The sequence below is a fragment of the Scophthalmus maximus genome, chromosome 13 (assembly GCF_022379125.1).
Source record: "Scophthalmus maximus strain ysfricsl-2021 chromosome 13, ASM2237912v1, whole genome shotgun sequence".
NCBI lineage: Eukaryota > Metazoa > Chordata > Actinopteri > Pleuronectiformes > Scophthalmidae > Scophthalmus > Scophthalmus maximus.
Genome location: NC_061527.1, coordinates 175,001 through 191,021, shown reverse-complemented (window position 1 = coordinate 191,021; position 16,021 = coordinate 175,001). Strand labels below are relative to the sequence as shown.

The 16,021-nt window shown below is 49.0% G+C and overlaps 3 protein-coding genes across 4 annotated transcripts in view; 2 read left to right on the top strand and 1 right to left on the bottom strand.

Moving 5' to 3' along the window:
• Window positions 1-115: 115 nt before the first annotated feature.
• stil (STIL centriolar assembly protein) lies at window positions 116-6,800 on the top strand. The gene is made up of 17 exons (XM_047336884.1): window positions 116-1,543; window positions 1,640-1,744; window positions 1,894-2,009; window positions 2,102-2,292; window positions 2,625-2,875; window positions 2,945-3,028; window positions 3,141-3,227; window positions 3,303-3,462; window positions 3,533-3,633; window positions 3,718-3,826; window positions 3,988-4,272; window positions 4,618-4,848; window positions 4,972-5,056; window positions 5,133-5,316; window positions 5,476-5,560; window positions 5,654-5,898; window positions 6,012-6,800. The coding sequence occupies exons 1-17, from the start codon at window positions 1,464-1,466 to the stop codon at window positions 6,598-6,600; spliced, it is 2,988 nt and encodes a 995-aa protein (XP_047192840.1). The 5' UTR covers window positions 116-1,463; the 3' UTR covers window positions 6,601-6,800.
• Window positions 6,801-7,109: 309 nt separating this feature from the next.
• serpinc1 (serpin peptidase inhibitor, clade C (antithrombin), member 1) lies at window positions 7,110-11,962 on the top strand. 2 transcript variants are annotated; one of them, XM_035647863.2, is made up of 8 exons: window positions 7,110-7,212; window positions 7,691-8,078; window positions 8,355-8,570; window positions 8,644-8,781; window positions 9,009-9,227; window positions 9,921-10,082; window positions 10,619-10,683; window positions 11,032-11,962. In XM_035647863.2, exons 2-8 carry the CDS (start codon window positions 7,707-7,709, stop codon window positions 11,099-11,101), a joined length of 1,242 nt encoding a protein of 413 aa, XP_035503756.1. In that variant the 5' UTR covers window positions 7,110-7,212; window positions 7,691-7,706; the 3' UTR covers window positions 11,102-11,962. The 2 variants fall into 2 exon arrangements, with proteins under 2 accessions (XP_035503756.1, XP_035503755.1); XM_035647862.2 differs by having other exon boundaries at window positions 9,921-10,095.
• A 352-nt stretch (window positions 11,963-12,314) lies between these two features.
• The window catches only part of zbtb37 (zinc finger and BTB domain containing 37), a 6,432-nt gene continuing 2,725 nt past the window's right edge, over window positions 12,315-16,021 (bottom strand). Inside the window, exon 3 of the mRNA XM_035647861.2 lies at window positions 12,315-16,021. This exon is cut by the window's right edge and continues 627 nt beyond it. The gene's annotated coding sequence lies outside the window, so the exon portion shown is untranslated.

Genomic DNA, 16,021 nt, shown 5'->3' with positions numbered 1-16,021 from the left:
GAGCAGCGCTGCGTGCTGATTGGCTGGTTGAACAGCGAGCGCCAGAACAAAGACCTGAGATCAGAGATCGTCTAGGAATAAGATTCAGGTCTCGGTAGAGAGACACGGACACACGTTCCACACGTTGGTGGGCGTTGTCCCGACGAAACATCCGCTGCCCGGACCAAGCCGTCCCCCGAGGGCCCCCAGGCCCCCGAGGGCCCCCGGACCCCCTCAGGGCCCCAGACCCTCAGGCCCCACCACCATCGCTCTGCTCCATATAACTTCTGTTTGTGTAACAGGTTTTTAATATGAGCCCCTGAAGTACAACATGTTGGGCCCCACATGTTGCGTTGGCCCCTGGGCACAGACATGTCAGAGCCCACATGTTCACTTCACTAGTGTCACTGTGTCCTCAGTGTGTGTCCTCAGTGTGTTTCTCTGGGTTGTGTGTGTGTCTCTGGGTTGTTTGTCCTCAGTGTGTCTCTGGGCAGTGTGTCCTCGGTGTATATCTCTGGGTTTTGTGTCCTCAGTGTGTGTCTCTGGGTTGTGTGTGTGTCTCTGGGTTGTTTGTCCTCAGTGTGTCTCTGGGTTGTGCGTCCTCGGTGGGTGTCTCTGGGTTGTGTGTCCTCAGTGTGTCTCTGGGCAGTGTGTCCTCAGTGTGTGTCTCTGAGTTGTGTAACACGCTGATAAATAATTCCTCCTCATGCTGCTTTTCAGGAAATTACTTTGTGTGTTGAAAAATGATCCACACATGAATAATTCAACACACACTCACACAATGTGAAAACGCAAACTACAAACGCAAATTGTAGTTCTGATAATTAAAAAGAACAAAGGAAACAGACTAAGATATATAAATAATTAAAACAAAAGGTCGGAGGTGAGTTCACTTCTGAACAATATTTAAATCAATAACCCTCAGATCACATGAGTCTATGACTACAGTCCACAGGTCACTGGCCTGCAGCTGTTTTTACTCACGTCACGTTTTTATTGTTTATTTGTTGTTGTTTATCCGTGACTGACAGTCTGAGAGCAGCGCCCTCTCTGTCCTGTGGGGGCGCTGTTGTTCCTTAGTCCAGTTCATCTGCCGTCCACAACACACGTAGAAGAAAGGACGGCAGCGGGAGGGACACGCTATTGGTCAGCGTCGCTGAGTAGGAGCTTCCTATTGGCCGGTGGAGCTGCCGCGCCAGTAGAGTGAAGTATCAGCGCCATTATCAAACTGCGGATTGTTCCAGCTCGAGTTCACCGACGAACAGTTAATGTCGGTGAGAGGAGGGAAAGTAAAACTGCGGACATCTTGTTTCTTCAATGAAGCTTCAGACGGTGTCCGGTGGCCTCGACGCTAACGACGCTAACTGATGTCGCCGGTGCGGCCCGAGCAGCGAGCTAACGAAGCTAACGAGGCTAACTGACGGCAGCGGGTGTTTTCAGGTGCAGTCACCGACCACAGCTGTTCTTTGTGGGACACAGTGAGGATGAGCTGCCCGGTGAAGCTCCAGGACCTGCCGACCACCCTGTTCGAACAGGTGTTCACCCCGGAGAACGTGAGGGGGAGGTGGGTCTACACACACGACGCTCCCGTGTCAGATCTGGTTATTGATCTGTTTGTATCGACATCATGTTAATGAAGTTGTGACCTCTTTTACAGAAGGTCAACAAACTCTCTGACTCCGCTGAGTTTCCCAAAATCCAGATCCGCTCTGTGGGACGGCAGCGCCGCCGGAGACAAGTTCCGCCTCCAGCTCTGCTCGCACAGGTAGATAAATAGATAACATCAGGTAACTGTCAGATAACCGCCAGGTTAAAAACGATCAGCGACTGTTTTTATATCATCAAATAACTAATAAGGAAAAGCAGTGTGTTCCGAACTACATTGTGTGTGTGTGTATGTGTGTGTGTGTGTAGGAAGCCCCATGTGGTGCTTCTGGAGAAAGCTCTGCGTCTGGCTCAGCGCCATGTCCGTCACAGTAACAAGCCCCGCCTCGAGTGCTTCTTCCTGGGATCAGTGTCTGTGGACGCAGGTCAGAGGTCACCTGCATCTCATCCTGTGTTCTGATTTGTCAGACTGAACTGGCTCATATAAACTCATGTTCTCTGGTCTCTGTGGTTCCAGATGAGGAGGGGGTCACAGTGACTCTGGACCGCTTTGATCCGGGTCGGGACCAGGCCGTGTCCTCGGGTGGTCGGGTCCCGTCTGCTCTGCTGCCTGGAGACGTCCTGGTTCCATGTTTGTTCTCCACTCAAAGGGAGGCAACACCTGACGCCGTGGTCCAATCAGAGGCCGAGCTCCATCACTGCTTCAAGGTACAACTGTGGTCGAGACTGATGTCAGAGAGAGAGACGGGGATGTCATAGAGAGAGGGACGCACCGTCTCACACTCTGACATCACTGCACCCTTTGTTACTCTGATGTCGGCTTCACGAGCTGTGATGGTCGAGTGAGGACAACTGTCAGCAGCGCAGTTGTGAACCTGCAACCTTTACTTTGTCCGTGTGTGTGTGTGTGTGTGTGTGTGTGTGTGTGTGTGTGTGTGTGTGTGTGTGTGTGTGTGTGTGTGTGTGTGTGTGTGTGTGTGTGTGTGTGTGTGTGTGTGTGTGTGTGTGTGTGTGTGTGTGTGTGTGTGTGTGATGGACAGGTGCTGCAGCAGTGTGTGAGCAGCAGACAGACTCTGGATCTGTCTCAGCTGTTGAAGGTCAGAGGTCGTGTGGTCTGCTCTCAGCAGTCCGACGTTGCCGCGATCAGTCTCAGCTGGTCGCTCGTCTGTCCGTCCGTCTCCGTGGATGTCCAGCCGGTCCGAGCCGTTCCCATCATCCCCACCGCTCTGCTGAGGAGTCTGACCAGCGTTGGCCGGCCGCAGCATCATCATACTGCTGGTCGCCAGCGAGGGTGAGATCACGTGACCTTCGTCAGGTCGAGTGTAGAGCCGCTCGTTACTGAAGCTGTTTGTGTGTGCAGGTTTGTGACCATGGATCAGACCAGGAAGCTGCTGCTGCTGCTGGAGTCTGACCCAAAAGCCTCCAACCTGCCGCTGGTCGGACTGTGAGTCACATGACAACACGTCTGTCAGGTCGTCGTCATGGTGATGTCAATTGACCTGCTTGTGTTGTGGTTCTGACTGTGTGTGTGTGTGTGTGATCTCGTCCTGTGGCAGCTGGCTGAGTGGAGTCACACACGTCTACAGCCCTCAGGTGTGGGCATGGTGTCTGCGCTTCCTGTGCAGCGCCGCCCTGCAGGACAGGTGAGACACTGTTCACTGACGAGTTCTTACGGGTCGACCGGTTCAGGTGTCATAAGCGTCTCTGCTGTGTTTCAGAGTTCTGTCAGAGAGCGGCTGCTTCCTGCTCGTTCTGTTCGCCGCCACTCACAGAGCTCCGCAGTTCTACCAGTGTCGGGGACCTGGACCCAGACCTGGACCCGGTCTACAGCTGGACTGTGAGCTTCTGACAGCCTTCCAGTCGGTCACTCTTTATCAGGTAAGCCCTCACCTGACTCTGCAGTGATTGGCTGTTGGCGAGCAGGGGTCTGATGGTCTGTGGTCAGCAGGTGGCGCCGGCGGATGGTCGGACTCTGCAGTGTGAGCTGAGCTCAGAGCTTCACAGCCGACAGACGCAGATCTTCAGAGACGCTAGGAGCTCGTTTAACGGGTACTGATTTTAAAGGAACAGTCCCACTTCTACTATACTGTGTTGAAATGGTCTAGTGTCCTGACCCGCCCCCTCTTCCCTCAGCCCCGCCCCTCCGGCCCCCGGCCTCTCTGCCACCGACCAGGACTCTGGGGTCGAGGACGAGGACCTTTCTCCACGACCGTCTCCGAGTCCTCACGCCCCCGCTCAGCAGGTGAGTCAGAGGTCAGGTCCGTTAGCTCTATAAATGAGTCATTGTGTTGAGTTATAATCTAATAACGACATTATTGATGTATATTTAATGAGGTGATGTTCAGCAGCACGGTGCAGTTCCTGTGTTAACCACCAGGAGCTGATGAGTGTCTGTTGTTTCAGAGTCGCAGAGTTCAGCCGTCTGTCCCTGAACTCTCTCTGCTGATTGACAGCAGCTTCACATCCAATCACTGTGGCTGGCAGGACGCTGCATCCGCCCACAGACTTGACAGGAGGTCAGTCCCTCCCTCAGGAAACTCTTCCTCCCCAGCTCCTCCTCCTCGCATCCACAGCACCCCCAACTCCAACCTGCAGCCTCCCTGCTCCTGCTGCTCTGCCCACTCTTATTACCCCACCCCCATTTGCTCCTCCCCCACACTCCTGCCTGCTCCTACTCCTCCCCCTTTCAGAAACCCCCCAACTCCTCCTCCACCCACCTCCCATCACCCTCTTCCTTCTCCCTCCTCTCATCACAATCCTCCCTCCTCCTCCCATCACCCTCTTCCTTCTCCCTCCTCTCATCACAATCCTCCTCCCTCCCCCCATCACACTCCCCCTCCCTCCTCTCATCACACTCCTCCTCCCTCCTCCAATCACCCTCCTCCTCCTCCCTCCTCTCATTACACTCCTCCTTCCATCTCCCATCACCCTCTTCCTCCTCCCTCCTCCCATCACACTCCCCCTCCCTGCTCTCATCACACTCCTCCTCCCTCCTCCAATCACCCTCCTCCTCCTCCCTCCTCTCGTCACACTCCTCCTCCCTCCTCCCATCACACTCCTCCTCCCTCCTCCTCACATCATACTCTCCTCTCCACCCCCCTCTCCCCTGCTCCTCCTCATGTCTCCCCCTCTCCTCACCCCTCCCCTCTCCCCCGTCCCAACTGTGTGACTGAGTACTGTGGTCGGGGGGGCGGGGTCGTACCGGCGGACACCTACCAGCTGCTCCTCCATCAGGACCGACAGCTGCGCCTCCTGCAGGCTCAGGTAATAACACGTGTCAGTCAGACGACCAGGCTGCTGATTGGTTTGTGAGGTGTGAGGTTGTCATGGTAACGGTAGTATACAGCCTCCACAGTGTCTAGTGCAGATCACATCTTCTGTCTGTAGGTCCAGATGCTGCTGGAGGCTCAGGGGAAGATTCAGGTCAACACTCAGATGCCCAGGAGGACGACGAGCATCGCTGTGGGGACAGGTGAGACAACTGACAGGACAGGTGAGACAACTGACAAGACTGGTGAGACAACTGACTGGACCCTCTCTGCTTCCAGGGGATAGTCTGTTGTGGGCAGATCCTGTTAAGCCCCACTCTCATCAGGAGGAACAAGTCCCACCTCCCTCCTCCCCCAGCCCCCTCCCCTCACATGACCTGTCCATCACCACACCTGTGGGCGGGTCTGAGGACTGTGACATCACACATCAGGGGACTCCCTGCTCCTCCACTGGTCAGCTCAGGTGAGACTGATGAAGATATTGATGATGATGTAATTAATGATGATATTGATGATGATGTAATTAATGATGATGATGATGATGATGGTTTCTTAATGATTTTATTATTGATGATGACATTGATGACGTGTGTGTGTGTGTGTGTGTGTGTCTGTCTGTCAGTTGTCTGCAGAGTCCCGTCCTGGGGGAGAGTGTGAGCATGTGCAGAGCAGATGACGAGCTGCAGAGCTTCTACCACAACCTGAGGGTGAGTGACGGCGGGGGGGGGGGGGGGGGGGGGGGGCGATGCATGACCGGACAGACGACCTGATGACTGCGTTACCTGTCATTGTGTCCTCAGACTCAGCTGACCAGTCGCCTTCAGGAGTCCGACAGCAGACAGGAAGTGCAGGAGGAGGTGGAGTCCAGGCGGGGGCGGAGTCTGTCAGTGTTGTCTGACTCCTCCTCCAGGAGGAAGCAGCAGAGTCCAGGTGACGCGGTGGTCAGCGCCACGCTGAGGCAGCTGCAGCAGCTCGGTGTCGACATGGACCAAGAAGATCTGACAGAGTCTGAGAGGAACCGGGTCAGAACCGTTGAGAGCACCAGGTGATCACATGTCATCACCACGTCGGAGCGTCACTGTTCCTCAGAGAGCTGCACTAACTCTCTCTCTCTCTCTCTCTCTCTCTCTCTCTCTCTCTCTCTGTGCGCGCGCGCAGCACTCTGGCGAGCATCAACCCGGCGGCGGTCCTGTCCAGACTGAGTGTGTCCAATCCGACCGTCAGCTCTCTGTTTCCCGGCGGCAGCAGCGTGGATCTGAGTCTGGAGGCTAACGCCATCGCCCTGCGTTACCTGAGCGACTCTCAGCTCAGCAGGTTGGCTGTGGGAGGCCACACCCCTCGTCGAGGCCCCGCCTCCTCCTCCTCCTCCACTGACTTCCTGTTGTCTCCGAGCAACATGTCTCTGGCAACCAGGAAGTACATGAGGCGGTACGGTCTGATCGAGGAGGAGGACAGCGAGGACGAAGACGAGCAGGAGGAGGATGTCGGAGTTCAGGAGGCGTCGACGACCCGCCAAGTGCTCACTGACGCTCCTGTCGTGAATCTCCTCCCCCAGAGTCAGCTGATCAGAGACCTGCAGCCAAAGATGCAGCTGTTGGCGAGAAACACCAAACCAAACGCCGGGGGCAAGGAGAACTGCTCCAGCAGGCGGCCATCTTTAGTGAGGGCGAGCAGTCACCAGACGGAGGGGTCGGTGGGAAACATCCTGGACCTGAGTCGCCTCCGAGAACTGCCCAAACTATTCTGACCTCAGAGGTCACAGGTCAACTGGAGGTCAAACTGGAACAAATGCTTACTCCCGTTTTAATCTGTGTGTGTGTGTGTGTGTGTGTGTGTGTGTGTGTACACGTGTGTGTACACGTACGTGTTAATTATTTTTGTTGAAATATTTTTGTACAGATTTTTAATTTGAACGACTCCACTAATAAAATTCACCTGAATCTTTCACTTCCTGTTTTCATGTTTGTATGAAACGCGTCGACTGGTCACGTGACCTAGCGACATTACGCTCAGACCAAACTCCTCATCACCAAAACACTGTGAACGTTTCTAAATGGTTATTTCTTTATTTGAATTTAAAACTTGTTTTATCGGAATGTTTAAACCACATGATCGGTTCACTGAGTTACGCTCTTTAGCTCCACCCGGCTGCAGTCGTCCTCTCTGCTGTGGGCCGACGCCCCCTGCTGGCCTTCCGTCCGTCCTGCGGCTGGAGCAGTTATTGATCGTGATGTTTGTCCAGATGTTTCCTGGTATGAATCTGTTGACCAACAGACGATCAATGTCTCAAAGGTCGAGCTTCTGACTCGTCGCTCTGCGGGACACTGACCTGACTCACAACACAACGTCAACTGCTCAGGTAAGGTCTCAAACTTCTATCTGACTCTTATTCTCTCTGCCCGACACTTTGTTCACATCTTCAGTTACATCTTTAAATATTTAAACGTATAATGTGAATGATCGTGTCGATCTACGTTTCACAATCTCACGAATGTTTAGAATCTGAGTTTCAATGTCTACAGACGTTAGAGGTTAAAGGTCAAACAACAACGTTGTGATTTCATTTTTTCTGCAGTTAAATGAAATGTTCAGTGTTTTCCGACACGTTAAACAACCGGAGGACGACAGAGTTTCACTCATCTATTAAAATCTATAACATTTCATATTGAATAAATATGATGTGAAATGTTTGAAGACGAGCTGTTTCAGTGACATTCAGGGAAAAAGAACTGAACCAGAAATTCTCTGTCTTTTGTCTTGGAACTGAAAACTGTTTCCCAACTCGAGATTAATAAAGTTTTTCATATTTGACTCATGTTAATATTTGAGTCTTACAGTCTCGTCAGTTCCAGAATGAGGGCTGCTGATTGGTTGTTGGTTCTGGCGTTCCTGCCGCTCATCTCTCTCGCCGACCGTCTGGACATCTGCAGCGCCAAACCCAGAGACCTCGCTCTGGAGCCACGCTGCATCTACCGCAGCCCCGAGCCCGAGGGCCCGACCCCCGAGGGCGAGGGCCCGACCCCGGAGCCCGTCCCCGAGTCCACCAACCCCCGAGTGTGGGAGCTGTCGAAGGCCAACAGCCGTTTCGCTCTGTCGCTGTACAAACAACTGGCACTCAGCAAGACCCCCGAGTCCAACATCTTCCTGTCGCCCATCAGCGTCTCCACCGCCTTCGCCATGACAAAACTGGGAGCCTGCGGCGAGACGCTGGAGCAGATCATGAAGGTCAGAGGTCACGGAGACGAGTTTGTGTCAGGTTATAAACAAACAGCTCAATGCTCTGACGTCATGTGATGTCGGGTTCTGTTCTAAAATTCAGTGGATTCTTCCGGAGGTCAAGCTCCGCCCCCTTTACTGCAGTTCATGGAAATCAGTGTTTGTGTAATCGAGCCTGATGAAAACATTTTCTGCCTGTTGAAGATCTTTGGATTATTGAACCTGAACCTGGTTCCAGTCCCAGTTCTTGTCTCACGTCTCCACTGGTTCTCTGTCATCCTGCAGGTGTTTGAGTTCGACACCATCAAGGAGAAGACGTCAGACCAGGTCCACTTCTTCTTCGCCAAACTGAACTGTCGTCTGTTCAGGAAGAAGGACGAGACCACGGAGCTGATCTCCGCCAACAGACTGTTCGGAGAAAAGTCTCTGGTCTTCAACGAGACGTATCAGAACATCAGTGAGACGGTGTACGGAGCCAAGCTGCTTCCTCTCAACTTCAAGGTAACGTCTCGTCGTCCAGAACACTCACACCTCCGCGCTGCGTTATCCTCGTAACCCTGGTTCTGTGCCACAGGGGAACCCGGAGGGGGCCCGGGACGCCATCAACAGCTGGATCTCCAACAAGACGGAGAACCGCATCCAGGACACGCTGCCACAGGGAGCGCTGGACTCAAGCACCATCCTGGTCCTGGTCAACACCATCTACTTCAAGGTACCAGGAACCTTCAGAGCTCAGGTCATCGCCTCTGACTGGACGGGGCATCGGTTAGCATGCTAACAGCTAGGCCCGGCTATGAGCAGCCTGTCTGCTGCTCATAGTTCTGACCCCTGGTCCTGGTCAGGAACCACCACATATGAAACATATTATAACATTAATAATAATAATAATAATAATAATGATGATGATAATTGACCCTGACCCTGAAACGTTTGTTTCAGGGTCAGTGGAAGAACAAGTTTGACACAGAAAACGTCTACGTGTCAGATTTCCACGTGAGTGCGACTCGCAGCTGCTCCGTGGACATGATGTTCCAGGAGGCCGCGTTCCGGTACCGACACTTCCCCGACGACCACGTGCAGCTGCTGGAGATGCCGTACAGCGGAGACGACATCACCATGGTGATCGTCCTGCCGAGCAGGGACACCACGCTCAGTCAGGTAAATATATATATATACTGTATATACATACATAAAATTTATATTTCCCTTTTTCCACCTTTTGTCCCGTTAAATTAGACACGAAGCAGGTGAGACAATAACCAAAACATTGACAGTCAAAAGAAGTCGGACGCAATAATCAGAAAACTGATTAAATTAAAAATCATTATGCATTAATTTAATCGTCTAAATGTCATAAAATAATAAAGTGTCACAAGTCATCTGGTTCTTCGTCCCCGCGTTTCTCATTAACTTCAGACGGTGGCGACTCGTCACATGACACCGGCCCACTGTGTGTCACCGTCGTCTTCACATTTTCGGTTGTCCAGTCAAAACAGACGGACCATAAAAAACTGCTGTAGATCTCAAACCGTTAATGAGATATTATTATTGAATCCCCAGTGTGTAATTTTTATAATTGTCTGGCGGCATCTGGTGGTAAAGTGTCAAACCGCCACCAACTGAGCGACCGACAGGGGACACTTTATGGCAGCGCACCGTTGATTCCATTTCCGGTTTCCGTCAGCGTCTGAAAATTCAACGTGAACGCGACATATTCTGGACGTTTAGTTCAACAACCGTATTCAACACGATGTAGAAACATGAGACTCACACGGAGGTCGGTCCACCTCATGGAACTATATTTAACATATATGAACACAGAGACTATATTCAACTTCTGTTTGTGTGGAGGTGGAGGAGAGTCTGGACCTGAACAAACTGAACCACTGGTTGAGTGAGATGGAGGAAACCAGCGTCTCCATCCATGTCCCTCGCTTCAGGGTGGAGAACAGCTTCGCCCTGAAGGAGGCGCTGCAGGCCATGGGACTGACCCACCTGTTCAGCTCAGAGAAGGCAAGTCTGCCAGGTGAGCCTGTCTTACCCGTCTGTGTCTGACCCATCTCTGTCTGACCGTCTGTGTCTGACCGTCTGTCTGACCCATCTCTGTCTGACCGTCTGTGTCTGACCGTCTGTCTGACCCATCTCTGTCTGACCGTCTGTCTTACCCGTCTGTCTGACCGTCTGTCTGACCGCCTGTGTCTGACCGTCTGTCTGACCCATCTCTGTCTGACCCGTCTGTCTTACCCGTCTGTCTTACTGTCTCTGTCTGACCCGTCTGTCTTACTGTCTGTGTCTGACCCGTCTCTGTCTGACTGTCTGTGTCTTACCCGTCTGTCTGACCGTCTGTGTCTAACCCGTCTTTCTTAACAGTCTCTCTGACCCATCTCTGTCTGACCCGTCTGTGTCCGACCTGTCTGTCTGACCGTCTCTGTCTGACCTGTCTGTCTGACTGTTTTTGTCTGACCTGTCTGTCTGACTGTCTCTGTCTGACTGTTTTTGTCTGACCTGTCTGTCTGACCGTCTGTGTGTGACCCGTCTGTCTGTCTCAGGGATCCTGGAGGATGGCAGCGATACTCTCTACATCTCAGACGCCTTCCACAAAGCTTTCCTGGAGGTTAGTCACACATGATCACATGACTGACACGCTGCTCACTGATTGGCTGAGAGATGACATTAAAGAGTTTAACTAACTTATTAAGGAAGTTGTGAAGTCAGATGAAAGTTCTTTAAACTCTTATAAAACTGATGACCAGTTGTAGGAGCCAGAACCTCACTGGCCCAGAACCTCACTGGTCCACAACCTCACTGGCCCAGAACCTCACTGGTCCACAACCTCACTGGCCCAGAACCTCACTGGCCCAGAACTTCACTGGTCCACAACCTCACTGGCCCAGAACCTCACTGGCCCAGAACCCAGCTGGCCCGGGATGGCGTCACACTGACCCTGTGTTGTGGTCCGCAGGTCAACGAGGAGGGCAGCGAGGCGGCGGCGGCCACAGCCGTGGTGGCGGTCGGACGCTCCTTCAACCTGAACCGACACGTCCTTGTGGCCGACCGACCGTTTCTGCTACTCATCAGAGAGTCGACCATCAACACACTGCTGTTCGCCGGCCGGGTGGCCGACGCCTGCGTCCAGTAGAACCTGAATCATCAGTCTGAACCAAATCAATGCTTCTCTGTGAATAATGTAACGAGGTATAGAAACATGGTGAACAGAACCGACACATTCTACAGCTCAGATGAGTTCTGGTCCCTTTGGACGACCAGAACATCAACATCATGAGTGTAAATATATTTTGTCTCTTTAGCAGAATAAATACATGACGTGTCAGTTTGTGGTGTGTGGGAACTTCACCATCTGATTCTAACCTGCAACTTCCATTACTGTTAGATAATTAGTTATATATATATATACACATACACACACACACACATATATATATATATATATATATATATATATATATATACACACACACTACATCTCCATTATCTGTAGTTAACATTGTAAGTCATTTAGTTCAACTTCTATCTATTGTGGCTACAGATGCTCGATTACTGAGCGATATGATAACATAACGTTCTACATGATATTTCTGTGATGTTGAAGAAAGAAGCAAGTCGCTGCAGTTTGACACGTAAAGTGCTTTATTTCCTCTGGAGGATGCGACCTCTGACCTCTGACCTCTGACCTGCGACCTGTGCCTAGTGGTCATAGTGAAAGGAGCTTCTTCACATTTTTCTACCCTATAATAATCGACCTTTCCCCCCCACCCACTGACAGAGACATGCAACATAAAAGATTTCCACATAGAAACGTTTCGGTTGTCGACGACACGTGTTCTGTACCTGCTCTTAGAAAATGTACAGTATTAAAAGTTAATTTACTAAAATCCTTTTTTTTTCTTTGACTCATTTTCATCTGCTTCGATATATTAGGATACAATAATCTCATGAGGTGAATATATGTCAATGATTTGATTATAATTAGGCATGTCATGGTCATATTCATAAACATCTGAGTCACAAACAAAAGAAGAAACATGAAACCAACATTTGGCATTTTGTTAAAGCAAAAACTGAGTCGCTCCTCGATGGACTCGTGATGAAGAGCCAGAGGACGATGATGAGGTTGATGGGGATGATGATGAGGATGATGAGGTTGACGAGGATGATGATGAGGATGATGAGGTTGATGAGGATGATGAGGTTGGTGAGGATGATGATGAGGATGATGAGGATGATGATGCGGATGATGAGGTTGATGGGGATGATGATGAGGATGATGAGGTTGACGAGGATGATGAGGATGATGATGAGGATGATGAGGTTGATGAGGATGATGATGAGGTTGATGAGGATGATGAGGTTGAGCCGTTTTCACAGTTTGAAGATGAAACGAATGAACCGAGGATCAGTGGAAGGAAAAGTCTGATCCTGGGTCACAAGCTTCTGATTCTAAATTTGTTCAATCATTTTTTTTTCTAGTAAATAATAATTAACAATGTTCTGATATTTGACTGAACGTCACAAACTGAATCAGACGTAGTCGGATCATGTGACAGTGGTTCAAAGTTCTGATCAGACTTTTCCTTCTTTAGAGACTCGATCCAGACTGAACAGAACCAGACTGAACAGAACCAGAACCAGACCGAACCAGAACCAGACTGAACAGAACCAGACTGAACAGAACCCGACTGGACTAAACCAGAATTGACAGAACCAGACTGAACCAAACCAGAACCAGACTGGACAGACTGAAGAGAACCAGAACCAGACTGAACCAGACTGGACTGAACCAAACAGAAGCAGACTGGGAAGACTGAACCGAACCAGAATTGACAGAACCAGACTGAACCGGATCAGATGTTTCTGGTTCTGAACCAGTTTGAAGTGATGAGTTGTTTAGAGGACGAAGGTTTATACTTGGACACAAACAAACCTGTTTGGACCGGCTCGGACCGGTTCAGTCAGTTGATCTGAGGACCTGATAACAAGTATGAAAATATCATTAACTGACGTAATATGATCAGAAAAACGAGGCGACTGTTAAACATTAATGATAAGTGATTAATTATCTGCGATCAGTGAGCGAGTCTAGTTCTTTGTGTTCTGTTGTCCTCTGCAGTGACTCGCAGGGAATTCTGACCTGCTGTTTATTCACAGGTTAGTTTGACGTTGAGGTTTAGCCGTTAGCTTTCTGCTACGCAGGAAAGGTAAATGTCAGATTCACTGGATTAAAGAAAAGAGTCTGTATACCTGATAGTTCCTGGTTAAGCCTGAAGAGTGAGCGCGGCGGCGGCGGAGCAACGTGGCCGGAGTGAGGACAGAGCCGCCGGCTTCACTTGCATAAAAAAATCACCGTCCACTTAGTGTGTGATTCACAGCTCTGTAGAAAAACAGTAAGAGCCGATCCATGTGCTACCTGCCTGCATCTGAACTCACCTGCGTTTACAACGCGCGTATGAAAAATCATCTTAGTAGTGTCAATATGTTCGTCTGATAATGTGGATTTCTCATTGTTCACGTTTTTATAAAAAGTCTGTTTCAGACCCGTCGCTCTAAGTGCTCAAGTTGTTTTGGCGTCTTTGAGGCCCAACATGGCCACGCCCACTTTCCTTTGGTTGCCAGGCGGTCTGACCTGCTTCCAGGTGAACTTTGACCTCCGGCCTGGCTCCTACATCCATCTGGTCCGACTGTCGCAACCTGATCACAGCTGTCAATCAAAGCTGCCTTACCTCTACTGCACATTTCACCAGTCACAGTGAAAATATATTGATTATCAATTCATCATTAATGAGGATTCATCTGCCATTGGGATTTTTCACTATATTCTGATATTACTATGTTAAACGACTATTGATTGATCCAACAATCAGATCGTTCAATAATGAAAATAACTATATTATACATGTATTCATCGTTGTCTATTATCTATCAAGCTAACATTAGCAATGTGATCACATTAGTGCTGGAAATGTTTGAGGGAGGAAGTTTTCTCCTTTCTTGTAGCTAAGCTCAAACTTTCCCCCACCTCTAGTCTTTGTGCTAAGCTAGGCTAATCAGGTCCAGGGCCTCTTGTACTGCACACATTAAACAGAAAGCTAACAAACATCAGCTACATTAGCTGTGGATGCTATCTTAGCTAGCAGGTTTGAAACACTGGAAAACGCTTTTTCTGAAAATAAAAAAATCGGTTGTTTTGGAAACTCGTTGATTTTCTGTCACAATAATATAATGTCAAAAACTCAAAATCAATGTTCACTAGATAGATTAGCACCGTTAGCACTGAAGGTAAGTAACATGCATTACTGAACCACTGAAATATGATTTGTACGTCATGCTCATTTTCTGTTATGTGCTTTCTCTTTGGAAAAATTTGCTAATGTTAAACCATCAACATCGGCTAAAATGTAGCGTAGCTACAAGGGCTAGCTCCATTAGCAGCACAATCTGCTAGCTTGCAAGCTATATGTTAGCATAACTTTCCTCAGTTTTTGATATTGGCAGTTATGTTTTTCTGCCTCTGGACTAAAAAAAGATTTAATTAGTTTGAGTTTACGACTGTCGACCAAAAAATAAGACATTTAAAGACGTCACCTTTGTTCTGAAATGTTATTATTCAATATGAATTCAACATAATGAATCCAAAAGATAATCTGCAGATGAATGGATTATTATTATTATTATTATGAAATGTTAGACACAGCTCCAATCTGTAGCTTTTGTCTGACTTAGCTTTTTCTCTGTGACTGCGATAGGTTTGTCGAGTGCAGAAGATTAAATCCATCTTTAACTGCTAATGATCAGGTATTGACACTGTCTCCTCCTCGAACACGAAGCTTCTGTCTTCACAAATTGTCAGAGCAAAAAAGTGTCCAAGAAGAACTAAAAAATAAAGACATGCTTGTTTATAAAAATATCTGAGTGACGGAGATCTCTGAGTGGATCAGAGCGCCCCCCGGTGGTGCTGTGCTGTGCAGCAGCTGTATTGCGTAGTGATGAGAGGTAACTGAGCTGTGTAGCTTATCTGAGGCTGTTTCCTGCTGCGAGTCTGTTCCGACCATCTGAAGAAGTTAAAGACAGATTCATCAGTGTGATCGGATCATCAGAGGACGTCCACTCCTCTCGTGGTCTCTGGTTCCACATGGAGGACACATTATCATAGGCCACTAATCATTATTTTCATAATCAATTAATCGATTAGTTAGTTTGGTTCATAAAATGGTGAAACATGTAGATCGTTTTTCAAAACCCTAAGATGATGTTTTGTTTTGTTCACACCAAAGATCTTCAGTTACTGTCACAGAGGAGCAAAGAAACCAGAAGATATTCACAAATCACTTGAACCGATTAATCAATATCAAAATAGTTGGTGATTAATTTAGTAATCGTTGAACTGTTGCAGCTCTAGATAATCTTGTGGACTTTGGTCATGTGCAAGTTAAATTCTTAATAATTTATTAAAATGTTTTAACCAAAAAATCTTTTAGTTTGACTTGTCGTCTGTCAGTTACTGTGACACTGACCAACCAGCATAGTGTTTGTCTTTCTCTTTATTCTCTGAGGTGAAACTGTCCTTGATGAACTCGATCACACTGGAACTGAACCGTGTTTTCTCATTGAACCGTTTTATGCCGTTGTGGCACTTGAAGATCGCGCAGGATCATTATGAACCGGATTGTCTCAAGGCAAATATGAAGCATTTGAACTGTGAAACTGGCACCGAGGAGTTTGGCAAAGTTTCCACCGGACAGACTGTTGTGACGTTATGTGGTGAACCTGTAATACTCGTAAATATAAAATTAGAAATCTGTAACATAAAGTCGACGGAGAGACGAGAACCACTGCGTCGCGTGAGGTTCTGTGTGGTGTCTTCATTTTAGCTTAATCTGTTCCATTAGGTTAGTGAAGGTAGATGCGGTTTAAAGCGGAAATAAATCTCAGTTCGG